The sequence below is a fragment of the Orbicella franksi genome, chromosome 4, assembly GCF_964199315.1.
Source record: "Orbicella franksi chromosome 4, jaOrbFran1.1, whole genome shotgun sequence".
NCBI classification, from domain to species: Eukaryota; Metazoa; Cnidaria; class Anthozoa; order Scleractinia; family Merulinidae; genus Orbicella; species Orbicella franksi.
This window is the reverse complement of record NC_138148.1, coordinates 28,132,617-28,154,441: the sequence shown is the minus strand read 5'-3', so window position 1 is coordinate 28,154,441 and position 21,825 is coordinate 28,132,617. Positions and strand designations below refer to the sequence as shown.

The 21,825-nt window shown below is 42.8% G+C and overlaps 2 protein-coding genes and 1 pseudogene across 2 annotated transcripts; 2 read left to right on the top strand and 1 right to left on the bottom strand.

Annotated features, from left to right (window-relative positions):
• LOC145484535 (autophagy-related protein 2 homolog B-like) overlaps positions 1 to 13,867 on the bottom strand; it is a 34,660-nt pseudogene extending 20,793 nt beyond the window's left edge.
• Positions 13,868 to 14,525: 658 nt separating this feature from the next.
• LOC145485213 (uncharacterized) lies at positions 14,526 to 16,081 on the top strand. Its single transcript, XM_081463915.1, has 2 exons — positions 14,526 to 14,751; positions 14,862 to 16,081. Exon 2 carries the CDS (start codon positions 15,039 to 15,041, stop codon positions 15,705 to 15,707), a length of 669 nt encoding a protein of 222 aa, XP_081320041.1. The 5' UTR covers positions 14,526 to 14,751; positions 14,862 to 15,038; the 3' UTR covers positions 15,708 to 16,081.
• Positions 16,082 to 17,625: 1,544 nt separating this feature from the next.
• Positions 17,626 to 21,348, top strand: LOC145484534 (uncharacterized). Its single transcript, XM_081463129.1, has one exon. The coding sequence runs from the start codon at positions 17,677 to 17,679 to the stop codon at positions 21,346 to 21,348; it is 3,672 nt and encodes a 1,223-aa protein (XP_081319255.1). The 5' UTR covers positions 17,626 to 17,676.
• The last annotated feature ends 477 nt before the right edge of the window (positions 21,349 to 21,825 follow it).

Sequence of the window (21,825 nt, the reverse complement as noted above, 5' to 3'; positions counted from 1 at the left end):
ACGTTCGCGGTGTTACAACTGACGAGGGGAAAAGAAGACAATACAAAATTTAAATGCTCAAAAGAAATTAAAAGAAATCCCAAATTATTAAGGGAACCGGTCATTTAAGCGCAAAGAAAGTGTTGATACATTCCCATCGCGCCAAAAAAAAGAAAAAAGAGCTCAAGGCCAACTCTTTGCAATCCTATTTCTCTAGGCTTTGTCGCTACTCACCCAAACATCAAGAGGCACTTTGTCCACTCGTCCGGTTCCATTGTACAGATCGACAGTCAACTGGTCCAAAGTCAGCTTTTCTTGCAGAAAATGGCCAAGATAATGCTGTAATAGAAATCTGCAGGCCCTTTTCTTGATGAAGTCCGACCAAGGGAAGAACCAGGGCACTGCTGCTATAAATTCCGTGGTATTCTATAAGTTAAAATCGGGGTTTTCGACGTATGAATGTCGGCAGAACGTCCTCCTCACGTGTCCTCCATTTTCTTCTCTTGAGGTTGTTGTTGTTTTGGATATTACGTTAGATTCTCCCATCATCCCTTTCGCCCGTCATGAACGCTGTTGTCGGTCTTTCGGTCATCGTCGGATTTAGTCGTCGGATAATACGATTTTCAAGCCACGTTTCTTTTTAGGATACTCTTTGTGCAGTTTTTCCTTCTAAAAGGCAAAAGGAAATTAGCACGGATGCTTTTTACGCTCATCCCATTCAAAACTAACTGAACCAAGCATTGAAGAAAGGCTAAGACAAATGTCTGCTAACTGATAATTGACTTTCTTGGCACTACTGTATTTCAATAACTTTTGAACTAGTTAGTTTGCAGGTATGATACCACTCGAGGTGGGTCAGGGTGGGGGCTGAATAAACATACTTCCAGAAAAATTGGGAGGGGTTGGAGGGAAACTTAGCAGGTCTTCAAATTACGGCTTCTAAACTTCTTTTGTCGGATTCGATATCCAGAAATTCGGTGGACAAACATACTCAAACATAAACAAACTCTTTGTGTTTGTTGGAATGGCTGGTCCACCACATACGAGTGGAAAGTGAGGAAAATTGTAAGACGATCGCTCGGCGCAAATGCGAAAGCTTACAGTGAGGGTCTGGATGGGAGGGGGAGTGCAAATGCCAGTTGTCAGTTAAAATTTTGTCTATATATCAGTTGTCAGTTAAGTGGCTGCTAATAATTAACTAGAGGTCTTCAATGACTGAAACCTCTCCTGGTTGACTCATTTAATAAACAATGCAGTCGAACCCCCTCCCCCCAAAACGATCACCTTGGGGACAGAGGAAAAACGCACTTGTAGAGAAATGGCCGTTATGGGGAGGTAGGGGTGTAAGATGACACCTATTTCATTGGGATGCAACGTTTTTTAAAAAATAAGAGAAAAACTATTTTAACATATAAATACGTCTACGGCACATTCTCAAAATACATCAACAAAACTGAAACCAGGCAGAAACAGAAGTAGACCAAAGAAAGGCGGTACGAATCAAGGTTTTGTATACACCGTTCGTCAGTCCGATTATCGTCATTAACTGGCCGTTGTGGAGGGTTTACTTTGTCAGTTGGGACGCGTTTTAGTGGCCGTTGCCGTTGTGGAGAGGTGGCCGTTGTAGAGTGGTTAAAATAAGAGTGAATGCATGTATGGACTGTCCGCCGGGACCAAAACAAGTGGCCGAAGTAGAGAGGCGGCCAGTCAGTTAATTCCATCCAGACCCTCTACAGTTGCTAAATTGCCGCAATGGGAGGAGGGGGGTCCCTTTGTCGGTTGACGGTAATTTTTCGGAATGACGTTGATAACACGAAATTAAAGCGCAAATTTGGCTGTAATATTTTTAAGGATATATATTTGCTCATATTTGAATAATTCATTTTGGTCAAAATGGCTATGGGAAAAGTTCATTGCCGCTTTAATTGTAATAAACAGAATCACATAAATAGTATACACAATAGGTTTATCAAAAATACTTTCACCACAATGGCTACATAAAAATGTTCAGCCCAGTAAAGGTGAGATAAAGGCCAAATAAAAGGAACATGAGGACAAAGCGAGGGAAGGAGGTGGGAAAAAGTTTCACACTGAAGAATGACACATAACTCCGCGTCCCCACGTGATCCGCAATGTGCTCTATAGAGGGGTATAAAGAATTGCCCCCAACCACTAACCCTGTCCTGAATTGATAATTACTCATACACTTGCAAAACTCAAATTAATTAACTGATTAACACTCCTTCTACGGTGAGGAGATAAAAATCCTATTTGTAAACAAATATTTCATTTAACACATTTTTTCAAGTGTCTGGCAAATTTAATATCTGTTCCATTTTCTCTGCAGAACTGTCTTAAGGCAGCGACCACACTTCGCCGGAGAAATTTGAAAACGCAGCTTTATTTCTACGGTTAGGCCTACCGTTCACACTAATCCACAATAGTCATTTGATTTTCCTGGCCGAGTTTTCCTGAAACTCAAATCCAAAATGACCTCTTAGTGTGGACGGAAAACATTTGATGCGTTTTTAGAGTAAAGCCTCAGTTTTCAAATTCCTTCCGTGTAGTTTATGTGGACGGGGCCTGAAACTTTGTTAGCCAGCAGACACAGCATCCGAATTTAAATACACTAAACACATTTAGGGGTTTGGCTCCTGGGCTGGGGAAGGGCGTGGGGGTGGGTAGTGGGGGTGGTTGGATAGTAGGAGAGAAGTTCAGGCAATCAAACCATAAACCAAATCAAACCCACAGGTAACATCCCGATTCGGGTTAGAGTTAGATTAACTAATAATGGTGAGTGACCAGTGGTTCGGCCAGTCAGCATTAAATCGGCTGAGGAACAAATTTTTCAATGAACAGATCCTTTTGCGATTCCCTGCAACATATATTTTCTCATCTTTCCAAATTTCTCAAAACCGCACATTGACTTAACAATGTGTCTTCGCCGACAAACTTGTTAAAGTAGTGAAAAGGCCTACATCCAATTCTGTCTGTAAGGCTGAATTTGGGCTTAAACTGCACATGACTATTTTGACATAAAACTTTATTTAAACTTATTTACATTTGCGCTCCGAATTTAAGGCAGATTAAACTTTTACATCTAGCTCTTACTCCTATATATGGCAACGATGTTATTTTTTAATTTTTTTTTTTTTTTTTTTTTTTCACTTTTCATTATCAGGTTAGTGTCTTTGCTCCTCTCTGCCTTTCCTACAGCTTGAAATCCACAGATAAGCGATTTTTTCAAGAACAAAAGCTATCGATTGCAACGAAAAATCTTTGAAAAGTCTCGGTAATTGGACTCCATTGTAATCCAAAATTACTCTTTGAATGGACTGACCATCGAACAAAAAACTACAAGTTTACAGTACTAACCTTCGGACAAGGAGCTCACGAGAGATCTGTATGCTTTAGTGATTAGCATGATGGACATCTCGGCTGCCAATTAAGAGGGGGTTAAACAGTCCAGTGCCTTTTATATACAGCGGTTTCGTGTTGTAATTAAGGGCTTCCGACGTCCTTGTCCATATGCATGTACTCGCAGTTGTCTGTTGATTATTTCCTTTATGTCACTGTTTTCATGACATATGTCTAGATATGCACGCGGTAACGAAAATGGCAGATTAGACGAAAAATTTTGACAATATTTACCGATTTGACCAAATTTGTGAATCTTTCAAGATTTTGTCAATAGTGCAAATGTGACGAAATTTCGCCCAACAAGTTGACAAAATTATACGAGTGAATAGAGATCGCTTGGCTAGAAGGGCCAAAGAATGTTGACGAATGTAGTGAAAACGGCGACTTTGGCGAAAGTGACAAATGTGATGAAATTTCGCTAAATTTGTTAACAAAATTATATGAGTGAACAGAGATGACTCAAATAGAACGGCCCAAAAGGGTGGAGAATTTAGCGAGAACGACGAATTTGGCGACAGTGACAAATCTGACAAAATATCATATTGGTAAGTAGAGGTGACTCAAATCCATGGGCCCCAGAAAGTTTGCGTGCATTGTCATGAACTCGCCAGCCACCAAATGTAAACAGACATGCACACACACACACTTTATTTAATCTCGAATTCAGAGTAGCAAGACTAGGCTAATACATGTATCTCCGAGGAAATAAAACAAAAAAATGTCTGTTTAAAATGCTCGTTTGTAGCGTGATACCTATTTTCAATCAATGTTGATCGATAATGATCGATAATTAGCTCTTATTAACCGAGCAGGAGGTCTGTATGGGAGCCTGATGACCTTGACCGAGGTCGTGAGTACAGACCGAACGCAGTGAGGTCTCTACACACGACCGAGGTCAAGATTCTGCCATACAGACCGACTTAGCTCGGTTAATAAGATGTTTATTATATGGCAAAGAAGAAAACTTTACTGAATTCGTTTAATGTAACTGGTGTGCTAACATTTTGCTTGCAAACGGAGATGAGCTTAACTTAAACCTGCCGAAATTTGCTCGTCCTTGTTACTTTTTTGTTTTGTGTGTGGTTTTTTTTTTTGTTTTTTTTTTGTTTGTTTTTTTTTTTGTTTTTGTCATCAGGCTTGTTGGCACTTCCATAAATGATTGAGATGAAAATAAAAGAAAACGGTGAACATTTTTGTATGAGTTTGCTACTTTTTCAACGCAAAATGAAACCGGTCTGGATGCCGGTCTAGATGGGAAAATCTAAACCGCGGTCAATATCGATTTCAGCCAATCAAATTCCTGAATTCGGTAGGTCCCAGTCCTTGTGAGACACAGCCATATAATAATGATGAGATAATGATCGCGGCGCGAAAGGTCAAAATTTTTAGAGGGGTTTTGATTAAATAACTTAGGAATTATAAAGGCGATCTTTGGCGTTTTAAGGGGAGTTTTCTTTTGTTCGATTTTAAGGTTAGCTTTCGGCAAGCTTGTTCAAATAGAAATTACAATGATGTACTTTAAATAGATTCAGTGTTTGCTTAAGATGAATATGTGTTGTAATCGCGTTAAAACCGACAAACATTTTACAAAAAGTAAATTTAATCTTTCCGTAGGTAAATTGATGTAAGTTTCCAGTAAACAGCTCTGCAGGCTGAACAAGCTGCCTGTACACAGCTTTCAAGGCTGAAAAATACAAATTTAAGCTGCGCTAACACAGCTTTCTAGGCTGAGACTACAAATAGCGGGTGTATATGCGAAACTAGCTTTGTTAAGGTCGCCATTCGTCAGCTGAATTTATCTAGGCTTCAAAGTGGCTTTCATCATCAGGCAGCTCAGCTTATTCAGCCTACTTTCAGCTTTCAAGCTGACTTTATTTAGCCTTCTTTCAATTGTACCTAGGATGATGCAATCTTGTTTCTCACTAGTATAAGTATAGTGCTGTTATCATTGTAATACGATTTACATCTACCATTTACGTCGAAGTTGAAGAAAGAAGAATAAACGCGTGAAGTTCAAGTTCTCTGAGTGTCCTTATTTCCAGTTGTAGCAGATCCGACGGTACTTTGGAACCCGTGACAAGTTCCTCTCCCGTAACAAGCGAGTTGCTCTGAGCTAACTCCCGAGTCAGGTTAATTTCCTAAAGTCAAGCACACAAGTTTCCAGCCAGTTAAGCCCCCCAACGCCCGTCTTCCCCAGTTTAGAGTTCAAAGCGGAAAAACCCATTGTCACAAAATGTCAGACGATTAGGTCAAGTGCCTAGTCTTCGAGATCGACGCTCTCAATTCTTTTTTGCTTTGCATTCCCAAGCTAGATTTGCGATAAAAAACTTAGCTTAATTAAGGCAAATTTTTAACCAAAAAAAATAGTTTGGGCAGGTAAATCCATGTACCAGATTGACTTGCTGGTCCACGAAAATGACCTAAATTAGGACGTGACGCAACATCTTCGAAGCGTACAATTTTGAAATTTTGTTAAAAATTCGGATTTAAATAACATGCGGATTTGAGAACGCTAAATAACTGCTAAAAGAAGATATTTTAGCAAAATGGGTTAGCTTTCCAGCTACGCTTATTACATTGGCTTGCTAGCGCTCGTAAAAAGTGTAATTTTAGGGTCGAGTTTGCTCTTGTCGGGGAAAATACGTAAGGCCGTCTCGACAAGAAAATAAAAATCCAAACAATCTAAAAGTTACAGTTTTGAAACAAGTTAGTAAAAGCTTTCTTCCTGATAACGTTTCAGAAAAGCGAATTTTTTTTATCCTGCGTAGGTATAGGTGACCGTTAGAGCAAGCTGCTCTTAAGTATAATTTCTGCTTTCGTAACAAAATTAATATGTCTCTTCACTGCATGAAATGGCATGTATAAGGAGGTATAATGAACCCGTATAAATAATGTGAACGGAGAGGTATAATGATGTATACTGAAGCATATGTCTAAGGTCTGTATAATGATCAGTATACGTCTGTATCCTTATACTAATGTATACTGTCTTGTGGAGATTACCTTATACCTAGTGTAAGGGAACATTACACGAGTTGGCAAAGTAAATTCAACTTGATTGTTCTTTTGCATCATAAGTGAACGAAATGAAGGCTCCGGTTGCTGAAAACAGAGCTGACTTGAAGAATATACCCTGTGGTAATGAATTCTTCTTACGGAAGAACTTACTTGTAAAGGAAGCCTCAAGTCAGAAAAACAGCCATAAAAGCAGTTATTATTAGCGCGTCTTTTCGCTACTTTGCGGATTTCGTACAAGTATCATTAACGCATCTTAAGCATTCTGTGAATATATCAACAAAGCAGCTTAACGCTTCTTTATGTATTGCTAAAGATACCCATAACGTATCTGTACGCTCCTTTACGCATTGCGCAAAGATATCAATAAGCTGCGTGAAATGAGTAATTACGTGGGATTTACGTGGCCGTGAAATTCCTCGACACTTGGCGTGTCCGAGATCAGAACGTGACGTGTCAAGAAACGTGACGGGTCGGAGAGTGCCATGTTCCGATCCTGATATGTCCGTTGCGGCGTGTCAGGAAAAATCATGGCCTGGGTACGTCATGTGCGGCGTATCAAGGGAGGCCAGGACTCTGATATTTAACGGCACGCGGTTTTAGTTTAATCGGCCAAATTAATTCACGGAGCTTATTTCTCTTTACTCGAAAACTAAAATTTTCGGACGCGCGTTTCGTCGTTCGTTTCAGGATGTTCAAGTCAACAAAGCGCGAAGATATATATTTAACTTACATCATTCTGTTAATGCCATCGAGTGTATTCTGTTCAGAATCTTGCGTGGAGGCATAAGACTTAAAATTCATACCAATCTTCAGTATAGCTCTTTTGACTCACGTTATGCATAGTTCTATTTCCTACAGGTGTTTACACTTCCGACTACTATTTTATATTCTAGTATTTACAATCTACCTATAGCAGGGCTCTTTTCGAATACCAGCCCGGCCACTGAATGTGAAACCCTTGTTTAAATAAAGTGCTAAAAAAAAACAAAACAGCAACGGAACATACCTTACATCTCACCGACCTACGTGGTAGCGCAACTCACCAATTTCGGAAAGCTTGAGAGCGGAATGCCCTAAGATCAGTTGCATGGGAGGACTTGCACCGGGACGCCAAACCCATTTAACGGTGCCGCGTATTTGATGCAAACCATGGAACCCTCCTAGGAGGCCTCTGGCCGATCTTATGCTTGTAATGGTTGAATGTCGCAAAATCTATTTATTTAGACCGACTAGTGGTATTCCATCATTGTGGTTACCGCTGTAAGTCCGAAAGCATCAGCGCATGCATTATCATGAAGAGTGCCTTCAACGAAATTTACCCACCAATATTTCTTCCAGTCCGGTTGTTAGTAAAATTTCTAAACACGAATCATATAAATTCGTTTTATGGAAAATTTCGTATACGTACAAGAGAATTCGTTTCATTTAGTTTTGTCACGATCCGTGATGAAGACCTTGCTCAGAGGCGCTAAGCTCGCTCTCAGAAAATTGTAAGACCATTTGCTTTTCTCGGCTGTTGTTTCTTCAAGCGTTCATCGCAAGCGGCAGAAAAATGAAATTCTCTCTCTCCGCTTTGACGATAATAAGCGTATTCGAGTCTTAAATACGTTATTGTGGCGCCATAGAATCCTGGAGTATTCACGACGCACACAACACGTCACCACTGCGTGAAAGCCAAAATATTCTAGAGTATTCTAGACTCGAATATGTGATTGTGACGCAATAGAATCCTAGGGTATTCAAGCCGCACACAAAACGTGACGTACGCATGGAATATTCGTGTCGAATATGGTGGAATACGCTTCGTTCATAATCGTTCGTGGATTTTCGTTATAGTATACCACACATCTGTCGTACTCCTAGAGTATGATGGCGAACCCTTTGTAAAAAGAATTTTATAGAAGAAGGTAACAGTTCGGGTGCATAGCATTCTCCTGGAAGCAAAATTTAGACTATGAATTCAAAGTATGTCCCATCTGTGCGTGTATACGTTTATCCTCGAATACGTGATCTTGACGCCAAAACTATAGAATTCTAGAGTATTCATGGCGTGTACAACGTGATGTGGACCTGGAAAATTCTTATCGAATATGGGCATACGGCAGGAGCACGACCGTGTATTCGTTCGTTGACCAGAACAATTGTACTTTTTTCGTTCATGTTGTCGGCGCAGCGCATGTGTTTTGCTTGAGTCAAGAAATTTACACACTTTGTTGTAACTTCGAATTTCCCTCATTCGGTTTTGACCGACGTTTTCGGGATAATCACTAAAAAGCGATTTATCTTTGTATGACCCGTCTCGTCTGAAGTGGTTGAGTGCTGCACAGCACGAAACCACAAATTGGACGCTACGGGATTAGTTCCGCAAAGTCAAACTGACTAGAGACACGTAAAGCTGCGCAAAGTTTGGTTAGTAAGAGGAATCAAGCTCGTTTTGGAGAAGTTTTGGTGTATTCAGCGGAGAAAGTCCTGAGACCTTTAGACGAATATCTTTTCTCTGTGAGATGAGTTTAACTCCAGAGCCCGCAGGGCAAAGAAAATTCTAAATAACGGCCCAATAGCTTCCTCAGTCGACTTCCTGCCATCATAACAGTACTATGTACTGAAGGGTTATCCTGAGGAAATATTCGATTATTATTATTATTATTATATCAACGTTGCATTACGTTTGAACAAGAAATCACAAAACGTCGACGACGAAAGCACTTTAATCAGATTTTTTCCTCGAGGTTACTTTTGAAACGAAATTGACTTTAAATGTGTTTCGAAACGACTTGTAACGAAATAGGAAAAACGACCTACATCATTCTGAGTGTCCGACCTTCAACAAGCACCGATCAGCGGTTTTCCACATTAGACACCAGGTTCTCTCGGTTCTCGCGCCATTTTTTGGCGTCCTTTTTGAAAGGTGTGAAATGTTGAAGCTTGCATCGATGTCTTGGTCCTTTTTCACTGTTTAAAAACTCCACTTTGGTGGACAAAATTCAGTTTACCTTCATCATCGACATCGCTTCCTCACAGCATAGTACACGCGTTTGCCACACGTGATAGCACAATTTTTTTCTAAAAATTAATATCAAAATTCGTATCACGGGAACTATCTCGCCTATCGAAATGTTACTTTGCTACGGTCCCCGTCCCCGATTATGGCTTTTGCTTTATTGTGTCAACTGCAAAGGTTATGTCCTTCTCAATAGTGCCGTCGTGTTGTTTTTCCTTCTGATTCAAACTAGCACTTTAACAAGACCAAACATTTCAGAAAGTGTAAATTAAGTTTGTCAACTTTCACATAATGTCCTGCGAGTATGAAATTTGTTTATTCTTTTGCTTCGAGAAGTCAACTGACGTTGCATTCCAAACTTTCTATCGGGTCCCTTTGATTTGATTTACTTTTTTACTCCTCTCCTACTTACTGTTTTAAGCTGTTGTCGTGTCCTCCTAGTACATAAATTAGAGGAGGTTTAACTAGTTGGAGAAGTGAAACTAGTACGGAAAGAAGCACACAACAAGTCGACCATGTGCTCTCTTTATTCTTCTCTCCTATACTGCTCCTTGTCTACTTCATGACATACATTCACGAAATGTGACATACACCACAGCTGTCTCGATCGATACAGTATTTTCTGGACCATACGAAGTATTTTCAAAACTTTCATGGCTTCGAAACATAACTTCAAGACACTTTTTGTTATTATTTGAAGCAATTTCATCACAACCGTGTTCAATTGTCAGTTCTTTTTTACTATTAAGGTACAAAAAGTATGATTTGAAAAGTTTGCGATTTACTCGAGATCAAACAAACATAATTTCTTTATCTTCTATATTATATTTGCCATACACCATAGTTTAAGGCATTGCTATTAGCTCAGTTTTCATCTCAGTTCTGGTTCCCGCAAAAAATCTTGTGTTTGTTTATTGTTTTCCATGGATATAACGATTGCCGCATATAAAAAACCAGTCAATCAATGCATTCCAATTACTGGTTTAACTAATTTTCACATCGATCCGATTAAGGAAAAATTAAAGTACTAAAACCTGAATGAAAATGTTTAGTATGGTCCAGAAAAAGCTATATCGAGACACCTTAATAAATAATGGATGCAAAAGAAATGTTTTTGAATGATTCAGCCTTTATTTATCCCCTAATTGTTACATTTTCGTTAAGGTTTTAAGAATACCCGCATTTACTCATACCCTCATTTATTTAGTTACTTCTTATCCTCTTCTTTTACCAAATAATCATTTTGTTACTAAGTTAAGGCTGTCATTCCATTGATGAGACATCTTGCCGTCATCATTTCCTGGAAAAAGAAAAAAGAACTTGTACTTATCTAGGGTTACACACCAGTGTTGTGGGAACTACTCTACCAATAAACTCATGCATTTACGTCTTCTTATGTCACAGCAAAAATGGTAATGTAGTAAAGCTTTAATTGACTCGTAAAATTTTTGTATTATTAACAAGGTATCATGTTTAATTATGAGAGCAAAATAATATTGACATAGGGGTGGGGAGGAGGGGGGTTTCGAAGCAGTTTGCTTGGATACATTGCGAACTTTTGGCGTCGTATTTCTGTTCCCGTAGTAATAATTCCCGTATTTCCGTTCATGTAATTTTACTGACGGGGTGAAAGTCACATCTACGTCATTGTTACTTTGATATATTCACTAAATTCATACCTGTCCCGTATATTGGGCAGCAGCACAACGGGAAGTCTGGGTGCGGACAAGAGTACCCAGGGCAGAAATCAAAATCATCACTACATGGCAAATTAGCGGCACAGTAGCCGCCTTCCTACTCGGAGCCTGTAAACAAGAAAAGGTCGTTCGCTTGTTAGACATCAACGTGTCGATCCCACACACAAACTAAGAATTCTATTTCATTCTAATTGCCGCACGTCTAAGAGTACGCAGTTAAAAAGAAATTATAAAAACAAACAGTCGTCATCAATAGACCAAAGAAACACTCACCAGGTTGCCTGGCAAACACTTTCAAGGGGTTCGTCTTCTTGCTTCTTGGGATTGCACCTTGTACGGTAAGGGTGCCCAAAATAATCAACATCAGGACCAAACAAAGCTTCGCCTCCATAGCTTTCCTTTCTACAAAAAAAGCAAAATACAGAAGCACTATTTGATGAGATCAGTCCCGACTTTCCTTGGAAATTGGGATGACGGAGAATAGGGGCCGGCGCTCTTTGTTATTCCTTATAGGCCTCGTGTAATTTATGCGTTTCTGTGCAGCACGCGTCTTTTGCATTATAAATGACAATACACGCTAAGGCCCCGTCCATACTAAACCGGGTCCTAAGCAATCCTGACTGTTAAGTTACAGTGATTCTTGTGACCTATCAAAGTTAGAGCTAAATCTTTCCTTTTTTAGCATCATGTAACTGAAATGAAAAAAGGTCAAAAATTTACACGTTTCAGTCCGTTTCATTGTGACGTTGAGAGTTCTCGGCCCATCGTCCTCGCACCTCCAACACTGTCTAACGAAATGAATTCACGAGACGAATGTTTACAAAAGCGAACAGTTTCACCAAATTGCGCATCTCAAATTAAACTTCGGGGATGCAACAGTTTTCACAACAATGTGAAATGATGACTGGAATATTCTTCAAATCTGCTATAGCGATTTTATTTTTCAGTAATAAATAAGTCCTTATAAATTCGTTGCCCTTCATTGGTCTAGAGTTTAAGCACTAACAAAAACCAAAAAATAAAAAGTAGCGTTAACATTGAAACCTTTTAACGTAGGTTTCAGATATTTAGTCTGCTAGTAAATGGTTTGATTCCTATCTAACCATCTAAAATATTTTAAGCCTCGCGGCTTTCCTTTGTTCCACGAAGAGCAAAAGGAAGAATTTTGAAAAACAAGAAGAACCTATTTCTTCAATTTGCCTGGGGCTGGTTCATGGAATCACGAGGAAATATCATGATAACATCAAGCTGCTAACGATGTACTGAATAACAAACAACAAAACTTACCACGCTTGAGTCTTCTCTTTAGATATCTTCCTTCGAACGGTCAGTCTTCCGCGATAAGCGAACCTTCCTCACACGCTAGCTCTCTTTGGAGAACTGAATGTTATATGTGACTTCGCCTCCTTCCAAGAGGTCCTGAGCATGGAACAAATAATTTTGAAACTGACAGCTGTCATTGGAAAAAGAGTATAATTGAAGCTCATGTCACAGCGGCTTGGACTTGCTTGCACATGTAAACCTTGCAAAGAGCGCATGCCCAACTGCATTTGTCTAGGGTGGGTCTCTAAATGTTTACTTAATGAAAAAATTTCGCCGAGGGAGAAAAACTGGAAATTCGTCACGATAGAAGACATTCTAAGAAACGTAAAACCAACCAGAAAGAGTCTCGTGACCAACAAACATTTTTGTCCTTCCAAAGTCAAGCTTCAGGCTAATGCTGAGCAGAAAAATTACGATCAAAGACCACGATTTTAAACAAAAGAAGACAAAAGGGCACCAATTGGGGTCCACGAGGCAAGTTTGTCATGTGTTTCTAAGGAAATACCCCTTCACTCCAGAAATTTCTTAATTAAACTTGATCGACGCAAAATGTTATCGAAATTGCGCTCAATTCTCTGCTATTGTTTAGTGGTAATAACTAATTTTAACCTAACAATCGATTTGTTGATTTAAATAAATTGAAAACCGGCGTGAACAAATTGGTCTTCAGGTAAAAGACATCGCTTGACAGTAAGTTTCGTTCCATGAATAACAACGTAACTTCCACCAAGGTGTTTAATTAGTTTTGTTTGCAGATTCTGACGTTAGAAAGATATCAGTTTGAGCTGTTAGCCTGTGTGTCCCTCCAATGCTTAATAATTGAATATTTCTCACATGAAATGATAACCTATCACTGATATAACTGGTTACCTAAAATAACCATACTCAGCTATTTTGTTTCTTGGAAGCAAAATGGTTGTTTCTTAATCTTTCCTAATTCGAACTATTTGTTGTGCTGTGTTTCATACCCAGACCCTACCCAACTTCAAATGGCTTTTTTTCATAAACCACCTCAAAACTATCTCAATCTTTACATCTTTACAATCTTTCATCGTTTTTGGCTCACATACGTACAATCTCGAGTTCTTCAAGAATGCTCAAATAGTTTTCAATAACAGCTGAAATTAACAAGATCATTTATTTATACTCATTTGAATACATTTTCGTTCCATCCGAAGACACTGTAACAAATTAACCGGCGTTATGTCGCATAAGCAGAAGCATTGTTTACGTATTAAATTAGTGTTTTCGAAAGGTTTTCATACCATATTTGTTTTTCGAATAGTAAACGAAACCTACGTTCTACAACTAGGAGAATAAGATTCTTGAGGCTTCGAACTTGTACGTAGCTAGCTACGTATTTGTGGATTTTAATAAAAACATACGCAGTACTCCGGAAGTCGTAATCCGACCGTTTCTCACTGACCATTCCGAATACAGAATAGTTTTGTTCTTTGAGCTTCGTCTTTGAGGAACGACATATATCTAAATCACAGACTTAGAATGGATCAAGCACTCATAAATATGTGAGGAAAGTCAAACAAACGATTAAGATTCGGCTCTGTAGTTACCGACGGAGATTGTCGTGCTGAAAGAAGAATGCGCTTGTCAGTCAACTGAAACGCAAATTATTAAGTCGAGGACACTCAAGTTATTAGCGTACGTAAAATGGACATTTCATTGAAAATAACGGCGAAGTAGAAATGTATATATTGAACTGATACTATACTGAACCTCTTTTCAAGATCTTGTCGAAGTATTTTCCATGATTTACTAGTACGGAATGTGCAAATTTGTGCAGCTTGTGTTCGTACACAGTAATTGACTATGCATATACTACGGTCGGTCAACAATAAAGAAACGAAAAGTTACCTCATTTCGGGGGAAATTAATGTTTGAATCTAAAAATGTTTTGACACTCCGAAATCTGCACGTTCCGTAAAGTCAAATTGCCAACTCTTCGTGTTCGTTGACATCTTTATAACTCTTTAAGAGCTGTAAGCTAACTCTTCAGTCATTATCTGTACCTTTGTGCTGAACGCTCAAAGTATAAGAGATCGTTTTTGTTTACTCTATCGTTTCAGCTCTGTTTAGTTTTATTATCGTTTCTATCGTTTCATTGTTCGTGCCCTTTAATCATTAATCAGAGCGTTTTATATCATGTGATTTAGCTATCAATTTACTTTAAAAGCCAGTCGCTTACATAACCCACGCAGTCATCTCAGTATCGGGGTCATCCGAGTGTTTAGGAGTCAGGAGTTTGAGTTATTTTCTTGGAGTCTATGTGTTTACCTCGCTAACGCAGGATCAGACGTGAGTTTCTATTGTACATATTGATCGCTTTTTTGCTTTTTATCATTTCTATTTTCGCTTGTTATTTATTTAGGTTCGTTTCTGATTACGCAATCAAATTTGCCTTGTAGTTTTCACCGCACGTGTACGATGGCTGATTCATTAAAGTAATTTAAAAATCAAGTTTTGTACGCTGTGGTTGACGCTTACCGTTCCCCATGTACTTGGGTACGCGACAGTGAAAAGTCTGAGCGATCGACGAAAGGAGGTAAGCCGTATCTTACTATTTAAATACGGAGCCAGCAACGATGGCAAGCCGAGATGCAGAACCGCCAAATGCCGGCGGAACCAATGAGACCGGAGCTAGAAGTAAAAGGGGAATAAAATTGACACCGAAGGCCCTGCAAAACGCCGTTGAAGATAAACGAAGGGAAATTACGAAATCTCGTAAAAGGCTCCTTAGTGTAATGAAATCGGTAGAAGAGTTAAGCGAGGACAGCGAAATCGAGACCGTCGCGCGTGAACTCGCAGTCGCCTCGGAAGAATTCGGAAAGCTGTTGAAGGAGTTGCTTGACCTGTACGGCCAAGGTTCACACGAAGATCACGTAGGAGAAGCTCACCTCGATGAAGAGAACCATATCTTAGAAAGGGCCCTCTTACTTGTAGAGAAGTTAAAAAATAGAATTAGTAGACAATCCAGCAAATTGTTGGAGTTACGATCTGTCTCTTCTCGTCACTCCTCGCGCCGTTCATCAGTCTCGAAAACTAGCAGTACAATCGCTAGGTTGCGAGCGCTAGCCGATGCTAAAGCAGCGAAAGAAGAAGCTCAATACACGCGGCTAATAGCGCAAAAAGAACTCGAGCGCAGGACGCGCGACGCAGAGGCAGAAAGAATTCGTCAACAAGAGAATGCACGGTTTGAGTCCGAGATGGCGATCTTAGGAGCGGATAAAAAAAGCCGCGATAGCAAATGCTAAGCTCAAAGTTTTTGAGAACGCCCTATTGGAAGAAGACTTAGAAAGGGAGTCAGAATTGCCAGAGTTCAAAGTTCCCAAAATTAAGACAGAGCAGCGCACTTCACAATGGGTTCACTCTTCTCTCACGCCTGGCCCCCTACCCACGGGAAATTCATTTCGCCACGAGCGCGAACATGATCCGCTAAGCGCGTCAGAGACAACAAAGCCACTATTGTCCGCCGCCCCAAAATTAAAGATATCGGAAAAAACACCTCAACAGCGAATTCCCCTCCTTCCAAACCCAGATCCGCCAGACCAGAATTTAACTAACGAAGATCACAGAGAGCATCGAAACACTGCCTTCCATCGACAGCCACTCATAGCTTCAACTCCGTTCAAAGATATGATCGGAAGTCAGCTAATTGACTCTCTCACAGTCGTGAACCAACAAATAGTAGCTGGTCTGGCTAGGCAAAATCTTCCGAAATGCCAACCTGATGTGTTCTCGGGGGACCCTACCCTTTTTCACCCTTGGAGAAGTGCCTTTAAAGCCATGCTAATGGATACTGATGTGTCCCCAACTCAGGAAATTAACTACTTAAGAAGTTTCACTAGCGAAGCACCACAGCGCTTGGTTGATAATTACAGGAAGCGACAAATGCGCGATCCCGTCGCGTTGCTAAGGGATTTGTGGGCGGAACTTGAGAAGCGATTCGGAAGCGCTGCGGTTATCAGTAACAAACTGCTAGAGCGCCTGCGAAACACAGTGACGTTCAGCGAGCACGAAAACGATAAACTGCAACAGTTCGCAGATCTTTGTACTGACATCGAAAGTCAAGTGACATTTCTCCCGGGACTCGCATGCCTTAACTACCCGAGCGCTATCCAACCAATAGCCGAGAAACTACCACAATTCGTCCGCACTAAATGGGAGAAAGAAATCGCGAATTATTCCGACAGCCACCGAGGAATGTACCCCCCCTTCTCCAGATTCTCCAAAATTGTTCAGGAACAAGCCAAGACCAAGAACGATCTGAACATCCTCGCTGGTAAGGATGGTGCCCACGTTCCCCCGCCAAAACAACGCAGGGAGCGAGATCATAAATCGTTCAAGACAGGCATTCGATCCCCGGCTGAAAACAACGAAGTTCCCGGAAAAGAGAAGAAGGAGAATCCCGGAAAGAGAGAGACAAGGAGTAAGCATTGTCCATATCACGAAAGCAGCGCGCACAACCTATCGGAGTGCAAGGCCTTCGCTGCAAAAACACTGGAAGAACGCACGCAGTGGATAATGGACGCGCGCCTGTGCTTTCGCTGTTTCAGCAACGCTCACATTGCAAGTGAGTGCAACACGCCTATACAGTGCACGATCTGTGGGGACAAGCGCCATAGTGCCTTACTGCACAAGGGGAAACAGCCGCCCCCCAAACCGGAGAACGAAGCAGTCAGCGCGAAATGCACTGCACTCTGTGAACCTACAGGAGGTGTGTCTTGCAGCAAAACCCTGCTGGTGGACGTCTATAGCCAGCGTAGCCCACACCTTACCAAGCGTGTCTACGCCATCGTCGACGAGCAGAGCAACAGCTCTGTCGTCACCAGCGAATTAGCCGACGACCTCGGAGCAGGTGGGCCCCTAGAGAAATACTTCCTATCCACATGCAGCGGTGAGAGAGAGGAGAAATACGGCCGGCGAGTAGCTGGCATCACAGTACGGTCTATCAGTGGAGCAGAGTTTGTCTTGCCTACCCTCACCGAGTGCGATACCATCCCACAGGACAAACGTGAGATTCCAACCCCAAGCATGGCGAGGAGGTTCCCGCACTTGACGGCCATAGCTAGCGAAATACCTCCCCTAGATGAGACTGCCAAAGTTCACTTGCTAATCGGCCGGGACGCACCAGAACTGTTAAAGGTTAGGGAATCCAGGAATGGTCCGAGAGGAGCACCCTGGGGGCAGCGACTGGCCCTCGGCTGGACTATCAGTGGTCAGATGTGCCTCGACTTCCCTAGTGGCCCTGCGCACATTCTCGCCCGCCTCACAAATCTGTCCACTAATACATGGAGAGAGAAGGAGCCTGGAGACGGAAGCTACGAACTGGTGCCCTGCCCCAACCAATTCAAGATCACAGACCCCCCTTTGGAGCGCCCCCCTGATAGTATCTTCAAGACTACGCGAAACGACAACGAGCCCAGTCTCTCCCACGAGGACCGCGCCTTTCTAGAGATTATGGAGAGAGGGATACACAAGAACGCAAGTGGTAACTGGGAAATGCTCTTGCCATTTCGTGATGAACGCCAGACAATGCCAAACAACCGAGCCCAAGCCATGCAACGCCTACAAGGGCTTCTTAAGACGTTCAACAGGAAACCTGAAATGAAAGCGGACTACCTGGAGTTCATGGGCAAGATAATCGAGAAGGGCCACGCCTCTCCTGTCCCGCGCGATGACGCTCCGCCTCCCCCTGGGCGTTCTTGGTACTTACCGCATTTCGCGACCTACCATAACACAAAGCACACTATTCGCGTTGTGTTCGACTCGAGTTGCGAGTTTAGAGGAGTGTCGTTAAACAAAGTGCTTTTGCCTGGCCCTGACCTGATGAACAACCTCATTGGAGTTCTAATGCGTTTCCGCAAGGAGAATGTTGCCGTCATGTGCGACGTCGAACAAATGTTCCATTCATTCCACGTAGACCCGGCACACAGAGACTTCCTTCGTTTCCTGTGGTTCGAAGATAATGACCCGTCGAAACCCGTCACAGAATATCGCATGAACGTCCACCTGTTTGGCAATGGACCGAGCCCCGCAGTCGCCACGTATGGACTTCGCAGAACGGCGGTAGACGGCGAGGAGAAGTACGGCGAGGAGGCCAAGAATTTTATATGCCGCAATTTCTACGTCGATGATGGTTTGGCTTCGCTGACGACCGCCCAAGGAGCGATAGACTTGGTGAAAGGTGCACAAGCCACCCTAGCCACAGCTAAGCTACGACTACACAAAGTCGTGTCAAATTCGGTGGAAGTCATGGAAGCCTTTCCCGCTGAGGACCGAGCAAAGGATGTGCGTGACCTCGACCTGCGCAGCGACAGTCTGCCCGCGCAACGGTCGCTAGGAGTTTTCTGGGATTTGGAGACGGATGCCTTCACCTTCAAGGTGTGTTCACCGGAGAAACCATTCACCAGGAGAGGAGTCTTGCCTATTGTCAACTCTGTGTATGACCCGCTCGGTTTTGCGGTACCTGCCATGCTCGAGGGGAGAAAAATACTACAGCAGCTCGTACTCATGGGGGAGCGAAGAGCCGAGAACAAAACCCCCTTAGCCTGGGACGACCCTCTTCCTACCGCAATGATGAACCGGTGGACGTGCTGGAGAGATTCTCTCCTGGAGTTACAGCACCTATCTGTCCCCCGCTGTTACCACCCAAAGGAATTTGGCACCGTGACCAGAGTGGAACTACACGCCTTTTCTGACGCGAGTCAGGACGCCATTGGAGCTGCAGTCTACCTCCGCCAGTTCAACGAAGTAAACGAGATGTCCACGTCTCTCGTCTACGGTCAAGCCAAGGTTGCCCCCGTAAACCCTACAAGCATCCCACGACTCGAACTGTGCGGAGCAGTGCTAGCAGTTCAAGCAGCTCAGAGAGTTATCAAAGAAATTGACGTAAAGATCTCGGAGGTGACATACTACACCGACTCGAAAGTAGTGCTAGGCTACATCACAAACGAAAGCCGCCGGTTTTACGTCTACGTGGCCAACCGAGTACAGCTAATCAGAAGTCTGTCTACCCCAGAGCAGTGGAGATATGTGGAGAGCGAGCAGAATCCAGCAGATTTGGCCATGCGCGGAGTTCCCCCTGACAAGTTAATGGCATCGACCTGGCTCGGAGGGCCAGGATTCCTTAAAAGACCACAAGGTACCCCTCGACCGGATGAAACGTTCACACTCGACGCGAGTGATCCTGAAGTTCGCAAGGGAGTGCTCAGGGCCAAAGTCACAATGGATAAAAGAGGCGAAGAACCAGACGTTTGGGCAAAAAGATTCCAGAGGTTCTCTTCCTTAAGGTCCCTGCAGCGCGCAGTCGCCAATCTTATCGTTGTGGCAAGAGAATTCAAACGCCATAGAGACTCCAAAGCACGAGGAGTTAACCCTAGGAGTGAAGTGCCTAAAGGACCGGGCAAACGTAGACTTCCAACAGTCGAAGAGTGGGATCAAGCTCTGCGCGTCATAATAAGCACCACACAGAGAGCAGCATTTAGGGAGTTGTTGCGAGATGCCAGGACGGAGCCCGAGCTACCGAGAGAAGTTCAGCACGGCGCAAAGAAATCCCTCAAAGGCTCACATCTGTACCACCTTGACCCGTTCCTTGACAACTACGGGATCCTGCGCGTCGGAGGCAGATTAAGGAGAGCAGAGATGGAGTACGGAGAGAAACACCCAATCATACTGCCAAAGAATCACCATGTGTCACGGCTTGTAGCAAAACACCACCACCTCCAGGTGCACCACCAAGGAAGACAGATTACCGGAGGAGCCATTCGACAGGCAGGGTTCTGGCTCATCGGAGGTCATGACACTGTGACGAAAGTCGTCGGAGCTTGTGTTCCCTGCAAGAAGCTAAGAGGACCACCACTGGAGCAGCGCATGGCAGACCTTCCGCCTGATAGGACTGAAGTCTGTCCTCCCTTCACTAACGTGGGCTTCGATGTTTTCGGCCCTTGGGCGTTGCAAACGCGTAAAACAAGAGGAGGGACCGCGAATGCTAAACGCTGGGGTCTGGTCTTCACGTGCCTCAGCAGTAGAGCCATACACATTGAAGTCCTAGAAGCCATGGATGCCAGCGCCTTTATCTGCGCACTGAGGAGATTCTTCGCGCTACGAGGCCATGCTACGCTTCTTAGGTGCGACAGAGGAACTAACTTCATCGGAGCCAAAACAGAGCTTGGAGAAGCAGTGTCGGAGCTCAACGACAAGAAAGTGGAGAAATTTGTGACGGAGTACGGATGCAAATGGGAGTTTAACCCTCCCCACGCATCGCATTTTGGCGGCGTGTGGGAAAGGCAAATCAATACCATCCGTCGAGTATTAGATGCTATGTTTGCCGAACTGGGCAGGCCTCAGCTGACACACGAGTTGCTTATCACACTGATGGCTGAGGTGGTAGCCATCGTTAACGCCAGACCCATATCTGCGCTGCCATCCGACCCAGACGACCCACTACCTCTGTCTCCTGCGATGTTACTGACAATGAAAACACGTCCAGCTGGACCCCCTCCAGGTCAGTTCCTACGCCCTGACATATACGCTCGTCGTCGCTGGAGACGTGTTCAGTTCCTAGCAGATCAGTTTTGGACGAGATGGCGACGGGAGTACCTACAAAGCTTGCAGCCCCGACGGAAGTGGACAGAGATGCAGCGAGACCTACGCGTCGGAGATGTCGTCCTCATGCGAGACGAGTCACGGCACCGCAACGACTGGCCACTGGGACGAATCTCAGAGGCCATAAGAAGTGAGGATGACAGAGTTAGAAAGGTTAAAGTGGACGTTGTTAGAGACGGAGAAAGGAAGACCTACCTACGACCCATCAAGGAGCTTGTCCTACTATTGCCTGATGACGGAGAAGAAGTTGATCCAAAACCAAACTGGATAGTGACATGTAACAAATAAGTAACAAGGATTAGAATCCTTGGGCGAGGAGTGTGCTGAACGCTCAAAGTATAAGAGATCGTTTTTGTTTACTCTATCGTTTCAGCTCTGTTTAGTTTTATTATCGTTTCTATCGTTTCATTGTTCGTGCCCTTTAATCATTAATCAGAGCGTTTTATATCATGTGATTTAGCTATCAATTTACTTTAAAAGCCAGTCGCTTACATAACCCACGCAGTCATCTCAGTATCGGGGTCATCCGAGTGTTTAGGAGTCAGGAGTTTGAGTTATTTTCTTGGAGTCTATGTGTTTACCTCGCTAACGCAGGATCAGACGTGAGTTTCTATTGTACATATTGATCGCTTTTTTGCTTTTTATCATTTCTATTTTCGCTTGTTATTTATTTAGGTTCGTTTCTGATTACGCAATCAAATTTGCCTTGTAGTTTTCACCGCACGTGTACGATGGCTGATTCATTAAAGTAATTTAAAAATCAAG

Bases quoted from the DNA above. Each gene is read 5' to 3' on its own strand.
- LOC145484534 (XM_081463129.1), top strand. From the start codon at position 17,677: ATGTGCCTCGACTTCCCTAGTGGCCCTGCGCACATTCTCGCCCGCCTC.
- LOC145485213 (XM_081463915.1), top strand. From the start codon at position 15,039: ATGGCAAGCCGAGATGCAGAACCGCCAAATGCCGGCGGAACCAATGAG.